Source organism: Gigantopelta aegis, chromosome 4 (genome assembly GCF_016097555.1).
Source record: "Gigantopelta aegis isolate Gae_Host chromosome 4, Gae_host_genome, whole genome shotgun sequence".
NCBI classification, from domain to species: Eukaryota; Metazoa; Mollusca; class Gastropoda; order Neomphalida; family Peltospiridae; genus Gigantopelta; species Gigantopelta aegis.
The window spans coordinates 78966863-78981634 of record NC_054702.1 but is presented as its reverse complement, the minus strand read 5'-3'; the positions used below and the strand labels follow the sequence as shown (position 1 = coordinate 78981634).

At 36.9% G+C, this 14772-nt stretch overlaps 1 protein-coding gene across 2 annotated transcripts in view; it reads right to left on the bottom strand.

Annotated features, from left to right (window-relative positions):
* LOC121371162 (mitogen-activated protein kinase-binding protein 1-like) overlaps positions 1-14031 on the bottom strand; it is a 103192-nt gene extending 89161 nt beyond the window's left edge. Inside the window, exon 1 of one of the 2 annotated variants that reach the window (XM_041496843.1) lies at positions 13807-14031. In XM_041496843.1, the coding sequence (XP_041352777.1) occupies positions 13807-13884 (78 nt within the window). In that variant the 5' untranslated portion in view covers positions 13885-14031. The remainder of the gene's footprint in view (positions 1-13806) is intronic. The other variant, XM_041496842.1, reaches the window with a different exon arrangement.
* Positions 14032-14772: the final 741 nt, after the last annotated feature.

Sequence of the window (14772 nt, the reverse complement as noted above, 5' to 3'; positions counted from 1 at the left end):
AGTCGACTGATACCGAGTACAAAGAGATTGTGAAGTGTGGCAATGGGAACAAAGTACAAAGAAGGCTGTCTGTAGTACATATCAAAAGAAAAGTGGTCAGAACAATTAGAAAGTGTTAAAATGGTCTTGCAGATTATATTATACTTTTTATACATTGTAGATAAGATATATACCAAATAAGATTAGATTGTTCTGATCAAGTCAGATTGCATTTGTTTTATCATCATTTACATATAGGTCTAGGCCAACAATACAAGGACTAAAAGATCACATGTTAAAATTAATACATTTAAAAGTGTTGGTTGGAATTGATTTGTGTAAATTGGTCAAAATGTAATGTCAGTTACCACAGAATTACCTGTAGACTGATTTTAAACATGGACACCCAAGTACACAAAAATTATCTTGTGTAAAATTGTTACTGAAGTGTTGTATACAGGGAAAACAACCAACCCAGTGTCAGTGAGCACAACCCAAGCCCAGAAAACCAGAGAAAGCAAGAAAACTAAAACCTGCACAAGTATACCTGACAGAATACAACTAGGTGAACAGTGTTTTAAAATAGTGAATTCCACCCAATTCAAATTTCACCTCCCTACTTCTGCCCTGGACTCAGTCACTGGCATACCCAGTTGGGCCCAAGGTGGACATACATGAACTTTAATTGGATATAGGCATGTTAACATAGTTTAGGATAGGTTAAAATAATGTGTGTGTGTGTGTGTGTGTGTGTGTGTGTGTGTGTGTGTGTGTGTGAGAGAGAGAGAGAGAGAAATATATAGGGAGGGGGAGGGGAGGTAGGGGGAGGGAGGTAGGAGGGGGAGAGAGAGAGGGGGAGAGAGAGAGGGGAGAGAGAGAGAGGGGGGGAGAGAGAGGGGAGAGAGAGAGGGAGAGAAAGGGGGGGAGAGGGAGAGAGAGGGGGGAGAGAGAGAGAGAGAGAGAGAGAGAGAGAGAGAGAGAGAGAGAGTGTGAGTGTGAGTGTGAGTGTGAGTGTGAGTGTGAGTGTGAGTGTGAGTGTGAGTGTGAGTGTGAGTGTGTGTGTGTGTGTGAGAGAGAGAGAGTGTGCATGTACCTTAAAACATCCAGTTACAAAATAGACAAACACATGGGTATACTATAATACAAACAGCCCAGATCCCATAATTATTTAAGACAGATAGGGTTTAAGTTGCACTTGAAATGGGGTAATGCATGGCAGAATATGCATTCTCACCTACTGTTAGTAATTGCAGTGCAGACATGTGTACCTGAAACATTCTTCTTGCAAACCTGTCAGCAACTGCATTGAGCATCAAATACCAATGCCAGCTTTGTTATTGTTAATAAAGATAACATTATCTACAAAAGGCATGTGTTTTGTATAAGACCACAGTCAGTCACAAATACATGTTACTTTTTACATTAACCAGAATTTTATTAAGTTAATCAATCATGAAATTCAGGTCAGTGTGGCCTACATATATTCTGAATACACTTGGGGCATTTTTAAGTTTGTATATTTGTAAAAATAGGTATTAGCTAGGTAGTAACTGAATAAGATTTTTGGCCATGGTAGAGTGCAATAAGACAGTGGGGTACAAACTGGTACTTGCTGACACAGATGATACACTTGTAATTAACTTCTGTCTGGTTCTATGTCTACTAATTACAATTAAACTTTAATATATGTATTTTGCTGTATTCAGAGGAAACTAATTTTTTGCTAGTGTTACATAACATTCATGTACCAGTCCATTTAAATGTTATTACATGGCAGTATTTGAGATGGACGTGGCAAATTTCCATCTCTAGACATTGAATAAAATGCACGATGACTATTTGCATCAAGCACCAACCCAACTAAGATCAAGAAGACTGCTCAACAGCAAACTGAAGAGTACACTAAACAAACACTTCACTGTTTGAAGTTCACCGTCCGACAGAGCATATCAATGTTGGAAGTAATAAAAAACGCAAGCCTAACATAATGCACTTTGTTTACTTCTCAAACAGCTGGCTACACCACTAAATTCCGTAATCAGCAACTGTAAATGCACAACAGGTAGACAGGCGTAATCCCCAATCGACTATTGACGACTATGTACATAACATACAATGTACACAGTCTATGGACGCAAGGTCACAGTCCCAAGAGCTTGTATACTTGAGTTTTTCAATTCACTGAAAACGGAATACTGACCGACTTATTCTTCTCTGAGCTATACATCTATTACCCTAATTAGCATAATTAATGATAGATCTTATTTCCATAATATAAGACAGATTGTTTAGGACAATGTCACGCTTATGACAGCTTTGTACATGCAAATGTCAACCTAGAAGTATTGGACTACAAGATTTATTTGTGTAGCTGAGAAGATAAATCTATCCGATAAAAAGACAAAAGTATAAATAGCTGTCCTATCATGGGTATATTTACGATGTAGATTAACATACATAATCACTCTGACACAGATTTGTTCACAAGCAGTACTCTATGACACATACTATATGTCGCAGACTTCTCAATGTGGTAAAGTACACCAAAGACACTGGTTATATAACCTAAATCTGGTGATACTCAGACAGCAAGTGTCTTCACTAACAATAAGTAATGTGTTATATTATAGTATATTATACATTACCTACATACATATATTAAACAATGTTCTGACTAAACAAACAATCCTTTCCTTTCCATAAATATACAAACTATATGTACTTGTACTAATCATGCAAATGGGTAAGTTTAATCCACATTTCCATATTTAAGATATTATAAAAAAAGCAATTATTTTAAACACAATGTTAAACAATTTTCTTGGTCTAATGTGGATTAAGTTTATATGTGTGTAGATAAAAATGTGAAGTATGATTCTATAAATGTTCATCAGTTACATATGGTTTTCTTAGATTACTATAAATCTATAAATCTAAAACAAATACCGGTAGCAAAAATACATAAAGAAAATGTACAAGTTTGTAGATAAATTTATTGGTCTTTCAATAAGCATGCAAATTTATTGAAACAAATATTATGATTGAAGATGGGATTTTACATAATTATATTCTAGTTCTAACATTTAAGTGGTGGTAAAGGAACCACAGAAAGCATTTACATTTATGTAAGTTACATTCTTGTACAGACAGCAAAATTAAATCCAAGGACTTCTTTTAATTACAAAAAATACAAAAATACAACAAAAAAAACGTTTTAATCACTAGTAATGGAACAAAATGTGATGAAAAGAGGAAACTAAAAAAGGATTGAGTAATGATATTTGCAGACAACTGGTGCTACTTTGTTACACATTTCAAGGTGAAGCCAGTCAGCAAAATTGGTGTTTGGGAAACGATCTTACAGATTTAGCATTCGTTCTTACACTCTAGTGCCCTAAAAAGATCACAGGTGTTGCCTGAACCTAAAACTGGCAAGTAAAGAAAAAACTGTTTTTTCCTCATTTCGTTTTATCTTTGTAATCTTCAAACCTGGTCCTTTTTTTTTCACTTATAAAAATATACAGTTTATTTTGGGATGCAATAAAACCAAGTAGGAGATGTAATGTTTGCTGTTTTAATGCATAATATATAAATTATATTAAGTTACCTGCCACACATAAAGGTGAAAAATAATGAGCTGGTATTATGTAAAGGTAGCATTTGTGTACATTTTCCGTTCTTACATGAACCCTTTTGCAAGTACTTTCTTCTTTTCTTTTCTTCTTTTTTTGGTGGTGTGGTGGTGGTGGGGTAGAAGCTTATTGTTTGTAACATTTACATATATGGTCCTCTGTGTACACTATATATAAATGTAATATTAGTAAACATATCAGGTCCATGTACATGATGTAAAATATAGAAGACTTAAAACAGGTGCTACATGTATATAATATACCTGTACATACTTTACTTTGTGATCATGTGAAATAAATAACATGTATGTTGCAAAATCAATACGATCGTAAGTATGGAACTTGCAAGTGTATATATAGAGGAAATGTGCAAGCAATCGACAGTGTAAGAAAGAGATCACCATCCATAAATTGGAGTGTTAAGACAAATAGGAGATTAGGTTACCTAGCATTTGCTTGCAATCACCTTGGGAAGCAGCTTCCAGCTATTGCATGGTACTGCAAGCAGCATGTACATGTGCATTGTACATGAAGCATGCTTAAACATTTGTCAAGGTAACTAACATGCACGCATGGTGTACTGTTTTCACTAGTTTTACAGGTAGAAGTGCAGGTCAAAATACAGCACAACACAAAACACATACATTTTGTACCTGTCCTGTAGAAAGTTGAAGAATTTGTGAAATTATATTGTTGTGCCTACATGAAAGGACTTCTAATTTGTATTGTTGGGGGGGGGGGGGGTGGGGGGGGGGGGGGGGGGGGGTGGTGGTTGGGGTAGGGTATTTCTAGACCTAAGCTTGGTCAATTTGCTTTAATAATAAGGAATTCCTATTTTGCAAATCATTTTTAAAAGTGTGGCTTTTAGTAAGCTTCCAAAGAATAATTATTATAATAATTGCATGTGTAGTATAAATTTACTTCCCCCTGCGTGTGCTGTAACCTCACCGTGGTGCAGGGGTGTAACATTCTCTTTGAGAATGGCCAATACAGCACAAATTGAAGTTTAGAGTAAAATTCGGTGTCCGTAAAATTCTGTGATATTTGTATTTGTATTTTTGCACAGTTCTTTACACTGTTTTTGTTTAACCTTGAATTTTTATATTGATGTTGATCATCACTTTATTTGTTTGCATTACCATAGTTTGACACCCAATAGCCGATGTATTTTTCGTGCTGGGGTGTCGTTAAACATTCATTCATTCATTCATTCATTCATTCCATGCTGTTAAAAATTGTTTTCATAATAAAGTTATAGTTTTTGTTTTGTTTAACGACTAGAGCACATTGATTTATTAATCATCAGTTATTAGTTAAATATATAGTCTTAGAGAGTGATCTTTTATATGCACTATCCCAAAGACAGGGTAACACATACCATAGCCTTTGATATACCAGTAATGGTACACTGTCAGGAATGAGAAATAGCCCAATGGCCCACCAATGGGTATCGATCCCAGATTGACCATGCATCAAGAGAGCATTTTACTACTGGGATACATCCTACCCCATTTTCATAACAATAATATTTATTTTAAAACCAACGAGTGGGAAACAGCCCAGTGGTAAAACACTTGCCTTATGTGTGGTCAGTTTAGGTTTGATCTCCACTGATGGGCCCATTAGGCTATTTCTCATTCTGGCCAGTGCTCCACAACTGGTGTAACAAAGGTCGTGGTATGTACTATCAAGTCTGTTGAATAATGCATATAAAAGATCCCATGCTGCTAAATAATAAAAAAGAGTAGCCTGTGGAGTTGCAGTAGCGGGTTTCCTCTCTAATTATCTGTGGTACTTAACAATATGTCTGACACAATTTTACAATGTGTTGAGTATGTCGTTAAATAAAGCACTTCTTTCTTTCTATTTTAATACCAACATCAAAGTATTATTTAAATTAAGGCTATTGGGTTCAACATCTAATAACGAAAGCAATATATTGGCCAAATAAATTACAGAAACAGCCTGGAGTGAAGATAGAGGAAGAACAAAACTGTCCCAGTGAGAGTCAGGGAGTGGTGACTTGAACATAAAGGTCACATGAAATGTTACATTAGTACAAGGATACAAGACAGTTGAGGAGATCCTCACACTCGCCTAGAGTAAGTAATAATTACCCTGGCCGGTTTTAACATCTCCATCTACACTTCCACCATGTCTAATCATCATCTGCACCTCAGACTAAGCTCTGTTACCCCAACACAATATTAAACACAAGATCATAGTTAAAGTTTGTTTTGTTTAATGACACCACTAGATCACATTGATTTATTATTAATCATCGGCTATTGCATGTCAAACATTTGGTAATTTTGACATAGTCTTAGAGAGTAAACCCACTACATTTTTCCATTAGTAGCAAGAGATCTTTAATATGCACAATCCCACAGCCAGGATAGTACATACCACAGCCATTGATATACCTGTCATTGTACACTGGATTGAACGAGAAATAGCCCAACATTTGAGCCCATCGACAGGGATTGATCAATCGCGCATCGGGCCTATGTTTTACAACTGAGCTATGTCCCGACCAATTAACAGTTCAAATTCATATACTCTTCAAAAGAAGAAACGCAAAACCACATTGTCGTAACATTTGGAGAATTGATTTAATTATTGAATGGTGAGTTCGATAATTACCAAATGTTGCAGGATTGTTCACAATTCACTCTAGTCCATTGTGAGTAAGTGATAGGACACACCACCAAGGTCAAGGTCATCTGGAGTCAATACCGGGTGTGGCCTCCGCGTGTGTTGACAACTGCCTGGCACCGCCTGCCCATTGAAGCAACCAGAGTACGGATGACGTCCCGGGGGATGGTGGCCCACTCGGCCTGCAAGGCTGCTGCCAGCTCGGGCAGGGTCTGGGGCTGTGGTTGTCGCTGTCGGAGGCGTCAGTCCAACTCGTCCCATAGATGCTCAATTGGGTTCAAATTCGGTGATATCGATGGCCAAGGAAGGACATTAATGTTGTTGTTCTGTAGGAAAGCCGTTGTGAGACGTGCTGTGTGAGGCCTGGCGTTGTCATGTTGGAACACTGCGTTGGCGTTGGCCATAACTGGAACGATGTGTGGCCGGAGGATCTGGTCAATGTAGCCCTGTGCATTCAGGTTGCCCTGCACGTGGACCAGGTCAGTTCTGCCAGTGTGTGAGATGGCTGCCCATACCATGACACTACCCCCGCCGAATCTGTCCACTTCCTGCACGCAGTTTGCCGCATAAAGTTCACCACGACGCCTATACACGCGACATCTTCCATCATGACGTCGGAGCAGAAATCAGGACTCGTCACTGAACCACACCTGTCTCCATCGCAGTTGAGGCCATTGTCGATGAATCTGGCACCACTGCAGTCGGAGTCGACGGTGTTGTGGTGTTAAGATGACACCTCGAACTGGACGTCTGGCACGAATTCCTACCTCACGTAGGCGGTTCCGTACGGTCTGGTCGGATATCCTGCGCAAACCTGGTATTGCTGCGGCTGTGGAGGTGGCAGTAGTCAATCGTTCCCGAAGGTGGCGTACCCGGATGTAGCGGTCCTGCCCGGGGGTAGTGACCCGTGGTCGACCGGATCTAGGGAGGTCACGTGTTGATCCATATTGCTGGTAACGGTTCCACAGTCTGGAGATGGTGCTTGGGGACACATGGAATGCCCTGGCAACGGCCGTTCTGGATTCGCCTGCGTCTAGTCGGCCGATGGCATTGTTTCTCTGCGGTTCACTGAGACGTGGCATGTCCTGGATTGTCAACTGTCGGCCAGATACAGAGGCCAGGCAAGCGAACACCCTGCACTTTTATACTGTCGGTGTTCATGTTGCACGTGCGTGTCTGCGTTTTTGCGAATATTCACATTTTGGAACTTTATTGTACAGTAGCTGCGTTTTATCGAATGTAACCGTGGGAATGTGTTTGGGACATGCAATGACCTTATATTCACAAAGCATGAACCGGTAGGAAACATAAAATCGGAGTTATAACCCATTTGTACCCTTTTGCGTTTCTTTTTTTGAAGAGTATATATATATATATATATATATAATACCAGTATAAGATTAACATATTAGGAAATATCAGGCTGTCAATTTAGCAGGATTGTGGGCTTCTATGAAAACCAGATTTGGGGTCAAAAGCATAAAATTATGACACAGAATTCCAAAATATCTACAGTGAAACCAGACTAAACCGGGGACTTAATATTTTTCCCGATATAGACAGGGCTGGATGTTTAGAGGGTCGAATTTTAGAATTTAGAAAATTTGTGACCATGAAACTTGACAGGATTTTGGTTTGTTCAGGGTCAGTTTAGACAGGTTTCACTATATTTTAATCATGCTAATGAATCTGGTGGAATCCTTAAACAAAAATCCTCAAATTCAATGATTGAATACATTTCCAGGGATTTATCCAGGTGCTTTGTGGGTCCAAACAATAACCCCTTCCCAAAATAAAGTGGCATTGAAAATTCCCAATTTCTGTACTAAAAACTCCCAATATATCTAACTATAAATATATGTTCATATAAATTAATTTAACAGTGGTGAACTGCATCATTCAGTGGCCTGAAAAAAATATCCTAAATATGATTACCATGCTAGTTTTCCAACACAATTTCAGCTTAATATTTTGAGGAATTACAAAGAAAAGTCCGCAAAACTATATGTGGCACAGATAGACAGAAGGACGGAGACAAAACCTACAGTGTCTCCGGTTTTTTTTATTTTGTGTTTATTTGTAGCAAAAGTTACAGGTTAAAAACTGCCACAGTTGAGCATTTTGCCTGCAGCATACACCTTTCAAACTTGTCATAGGTAACAAATTATCAAGTTTGATCCCTGTAAAAAAAAAAAAAAAAAAGGTGCGCATATATACATTATATAATATTAAGGTAAATTCATACAAGATGAAGTCTACCACAAAAGAGCAAAATATATTCATGAAAATGTCTTTGGTACTGTTCTACTACTATTAGCATATATGGTGGTCCACAATAAGGTTACAGTCAAATAACGTGCAGTGTTCAGCAGCACCCAGGTGATACCCATTAATCTGTACAACAATTCACATAAACTTTACACCAGTCAACAAGGTCAACTTTCTCGTTCCAGGCCATGGAAATGACTGATTAGATCAATACATATGTCAACTTTTTGTATAGCCAGTGTATATCATATTCATGACATATCACTAGGTCAGTTCTAGTTGGGGCTCTTTGCAGGGATTATGCTATTACATATATAATAGTACTTGTTACAATATGTAGAGAACTCTGGTCAAACCAGATTCACATGGTACTAACCCACATGTGCTGGTTTACTTACACAGATCTAAGTATACAGAGTTCAACCCTTGAAGTTACAGTACATGTATGTGACATATCAGTGTTTCTGCCAGAAAGAAATTTTTGGGCATGGTGCTATGGAATTGAATTGAACTGAATGCAACCACAGTCAACAGGGGGTATGGGCTGCCTACCCAAGAAAGAAAATGGGTCATGTTTAGGGTTAGGGTTAAGAAAATTATACAGTAATGATGAGAATAATTAATTTTGTAAACAAAAAATTAAAATCTGCAAAAACGGTTATGTATGGCGCCATACCCGTTTTACCTTCTGACAGAAACCCTGCATATATATTATATATTTCATGATTAGCACATCAACTCACCAGATTTAACTGAATAAGGAATTTCTCATAGATTCTAAAAAAAAACCACCTGCTTTTTAAATAGTATGCATATTATATGTAAAAACAGTATATCTATCTGGTACACAATTATTTTAATATTTTTTTATTATATGGTTGCCACAATCACAAAATTGGCTATGAGCTTTATGTAAAATTACTAAAAAATACAAAAATGTACCTAAAATATCAATTGTTTTTTAATCTTTAAATGTTTTTAAATACAGCTACATTAAATTACTTTGAACTTTTACATTTAAATATCAATCTATATTTAATGGTTAACTATACAATAAAGTACTTGTATTACAGTTAAAACTAAACCAAAATATTTTTTTGACCAAGTTGAAGTCATATATCAGGAGATAACATTACATATTTACATATGTTTTCATTTTCAATTAATATAGTATAGTGTATAGTGACATAGAAAGTGATTGAGAATGACATCATGCATAACAATATCACAAATCCTTGTTTTAGAACAAAGAATGAATAATTTAGCGTAGGTATGTTGAAAGCTGATTTGCAGCATAAAAGCAGAAGTAGGAATAATACTTTATACTCGTTAAACAATTCATAGGAAGTAGGAAAAATACTTTATACATTTGTTAAAAAAACCAAAACGTTGAGACCTACAAACATATCTGCAGGAAAACAGCCCGACCTTCAAAAAATAAAATATGGGCACCAGAGTGTACTACATGTAAATTATGAAATATGCCCTATATATAGAATTTGAACACTTTAAGAAAATGTCAAGATATACATGTATCTTGTAATACAACACTGTCTGGACATTAAACTCTAAAAGTTATAAACATTTAAACCTGACAAAGAGTTGAACAGTTATATATATATATTTAAAACGTACATTATTGTGTATCTATGAAATCATAAGTGCATAACTGTTTTCCCCGACAAAACCTACATGTACATGTATGTATGTAATACGTCATCCTGATGGTTTTACCCACTACTGGCCTAAAATACTCCTTGAGATCAGCAATTTTACCTGCTGGTACTGACATATGTATGTTTTTTAGGTTTCTCCAAGATAGAGAAGGCAGATGGAGTGATGGCTAGATGCTTTACAATGCCACTTATACATGTACAAAGCTGCCAACATTTGAAATGGCCAATTAGTACTCTTACTGCAGAACTGAACTAGTAGGGATGCAAGTGCGCACAAGGGCACCACCATATCACTGCTACATGTTTGCAGTGTTGAAAATTAACATGAAAAGCATGGTCGCCGGCAGGGCCAGTTGAAGAAAAATCTTCCTGGCCCTGCTCAAATTTAACTAGCCCTCCAATTATCAATTTGAAATTTAATTGTGCAGCAAAAATCTAAACTAGAATGTTCTTTGTTGAATAATAACCACGTGCTCACCCTTCATAGTCTGTTTCTTTTAACAAGAATTTTTTTTTCTTTACAAATTACCATTACTTCATACAGATTAAATATCATTTTTAATACAGGAGTGAAGACAAAATGCTAGAACAGCCAAGGTATGCAACTTGACAGAGACAATACCAAAGGTAAAATACAATGCAGAGGGAAGGGGAGACTAAAGGTAGAACAGCGCGTACCTTAGTAAATTAGTCTGGGAGTGGCAGTCCTCTTTGTGGCAATACAAGAGGGATAAAATATACTTTGTGGTGGTGTAAAACGAGGCACTAGACAGAGATCCATTGAATAATCCACTATTTTGCCAAATGCCCATTCGACGGCCTGCTCATGTAATAGGTTGTTATTTCATTCTTATTTTTATATGCGCGGATGCACTCACGTTGGTGTGAGTTAAAACTACAAGATAGATTCTGAAATAAGCTAATTAAATATGGTTAATTTTTACCATAACACTGAATAACAATTGTCAAAAAGTAGGTCGACTAGATAATTATGGCGTATCCAGTTCATTGCAATAAACCAACGACTTGCAGATTTTAAAAATACATGCAGTGTCTGCAATACATTTTGTGTCTTATTTTTGGAAAGACCCGACCCAAAACCACAGAAGCCACGTCTGGTGCTGTCAAAATATAGAGCATGTTCTATGTCTTCTGTTGCTGTAGTTCGAGCCAGCACAGATGCGGTGTGTTTTGTCACAGTTTCAGTGGGGTTTTTTTTAACCAGTACCATACTGGTCAGACCTTAAAATCGATGGTCGCCCAACGGACTACCTTTGTAAAAAAATTAGTCGCCCTTAGTTAAAGGTTGTTAATTTTCAACCATGTGTTTGGGTATAAATAAACAACTAGTCAACTCAAGTAAAGATACAAGTTCAATTTAAGCCTATTGATAGCCTCTACACAGCATTCATCTTAAACAAGGACCTGCATGGCCCACTTGTATAAATCTATTAAATATGAATATAACAAATGGGTGTGAGGGGAGCAAAACGAAAAAGCAGGGTACATGGTCTTCTCCAGCTAAACAAAAAGGATACCGTAAACCAAAAACTTTAAAAAGGGCCTTTTTTTCATATCTGCTCTCAGATGGCAATTGTCCCACCCCCTTGGATTGGCCCTGACATGAATTCATCTGAAACTAATAATAATATGATGTGCAAAACTGAAAAATAACTTGTAACTGTGGTTGCATTGCATTTAATAATTATGCATTTCATCAAATACCTCAGTGGATCAGTACACCACAACTGGTCAAAAGCAACGGTATGTGCTTTCCTGTCTGTGGGAAAGTGTACATAAAAGATGTAGTGGGTTTCTTCTGATGACTACGAGTCAGAATTATCAAATGTTTGACATCAAATAGCTGATGATTAATTAATCAATGTGCTCTAGTGGTATTGTTAAACAAAAGAAACATAACTTTTATCAATCAAGTGACAGTGCAGCATTATTAAAAAGTAACAATAATTTCATTAGTTAACATTTTACAAGCCTCTTAGCAACTCTATTTTATTTTCATTGTGAAGGTTATGGAGGGAACATTTTGTTTAGTGAATCAGTATCTAAAGATCTCTGCAAGTAGCTCAATCACGACACAGCAAAACAAAAAATAAAAAATTAGATGCTACATATTGCCAATTTTGAATAGGTAAGCAACTGTCTCTAATCAGAATTGTAAAATCAAAATGTTCACTGTAATAAAAAGACACTAATTGAATGAAACTAAAGTAATGTAACTGTTGTCACTCTAACACCGTCTGATTGACTAATCAGGGCCGTAGCTAGGATTTTTTGTTTGGGGGGGGTGGGGGGGGGGCAACTGAGTAGTTAATAGTCTAAAACTCCTTAAACAGTCAAGAAGAGAATTTTCTTTAAGTTTCTATAATGCTTTCTGGATTTTTTGGGGGGGGGCAACTGCCCACCTTGCGCCCCCCACCCACCCACCACCCCCCCCCACCCACCCCCCGCTAGCTACGGCCGTGTTAATAAAAAAAAATTATCTGCATTATCAGATTCAAAATATATAAAATTAGTCATAATCACATAAGCACTTTCATGTTGGTTGCAGACAGTTCAAATAAGAAAAATAAAAACAATATTTATAAATAAAAACAATGTAAAACATTGTTACTTACCAGGCCCAAAGCATGGTGGACATTACTGGGAGGGCCCAATTGAACGATCACTGAAGGTGAGGTATTTGGGGGTCCGGGGGCATGATTCAAAAGTCATTTGCCCGTTATTGTAACTAACGCCGTTAATCTCGATCCGTTAGTCTCGCTACAACTTTTACCTTCAGTCGAGATGTAATGGTTATCAAAAAAAAAAAAGAGCCAAACTTATTGGGGTTCGTTTTTTGACACCTCAACACATTTTAATTTTAAACTAACATGGTTAACACTTGCCACTGCACCGGCTACGCCTTTCAAAAAAGCAGCAAGGGATCTTTAAATTATCTTTTCTCATGATAGGACAGTACAAATCATGGCTTTTGATAAATGTACATTGTACCAGTCGTTTGGGCATTGGTTGGGATTAAAGGGAAAACCTGAGTTGATCAAGTGGAATCAATCCTGTGATCCACTTCACCTGAGACAATCACTCTCACTTAGAGCTCTACATTTTATCCTTACCTAGCATTTAGATCACTTATAAGAACTGCCATTCGGGGTGCAATAATAAACAAAAAAAATATATTATTAAAAATTAAAAGTATCAAGAAACAGTAGTCTAATATGGTCTTATCCAGCTAGATACAAACATCACTTCTTGTAGCCTATAGTTCTTAAGATACAGGCTAAATACAGCCTGAAGTTTAATTTAATTATTCCAGTCACGGATCAATCATTCCAATGCCACCAGTTTGGAGAAAAGTTCTTATGTTGATAAAAAGTTAAGTCTATAAATGTGTTCAGCTAATGGTTTAAAAAAACTGACCACGAACGTATTTACTTGGAAGGTTGGGATCCCCTCTTCCTGTAACAAACAAAACGTCCCATTCAGCCAGGTAGGTCAGACAAATCAAATGAATGGGCAACTGGCTGTAAAGTGTAAATTGATAACGTTAATGACTAACACGACATCAGTCGACTTACTCTCTGGTGTACTGGCTGGACTTTGCTTTTTCTCTTAACTGATGGAGAGCGCAGAATTCTTCTTTGAGGCTTATCCATGGTTTACAGATGACAACACACCACACATGGTGGGGAAACTTCTCGTGCTTGTGTCCAGATATACACACATCTACACATTTAAACTTTCGCGAGACATCCCATTTTGGAATCACAACGAATATGTGTCAAATGTAATGCCCCACGTGATTGGCCGAAGATTTACCTCGCTTGCTTCAGTAGCAGGCAATTTATTCAAATACAAAAACTAGACATCGTCCAAACTTCAACTGTATTGATTATTTAGATGTACTGACTAATGTTTTATTTTTTATAATTTAAATAACTTGAATACTAGATTGTTATTTTCACAAAAATCGGCATCTGCCACAAAAACTTTTAGCCAATCAGACACAATGTAATATCAGCTATCTTTGGCTCAAAGCCAAAGCTGGAGAGAGGTGTTTTCCCAGTAAGCATGTATTAACCCTTTATACCTAAGAATTTCTTGACGGTCTTCTAACTATAATAATCGTTTTGTAGATTTTATTGAACCACATATTGACGTGTAGTTATGAAAAATAAATAAATAATTAAAATAAAAAGCGTTATTTCGTTATCACTAGATATTTTCTTAATATTATAATATATAGGTCTAATGTATATATTTACGAACAATTATAGTTTACAATAAAGAAAGAAATGTTTTATTTAACGACGCACTCAGCACATTTTAATTACGGTTATATGGCGTCATACATATGGTTATGGACCACACAGATGTTGAGAGAGGAAACCCGCTGTCGCCACTTCATGGGCTACTCTTTCCGATTAGCATCGAGCATCGAGCAAGCGCCGTACCACTGAGCTACGTCCCGCCTCTAAATTTACAATAATACACATTTTAAAGATATACTCTCGCGTTTAATTCCCGCCCAAAGTATTTTATAT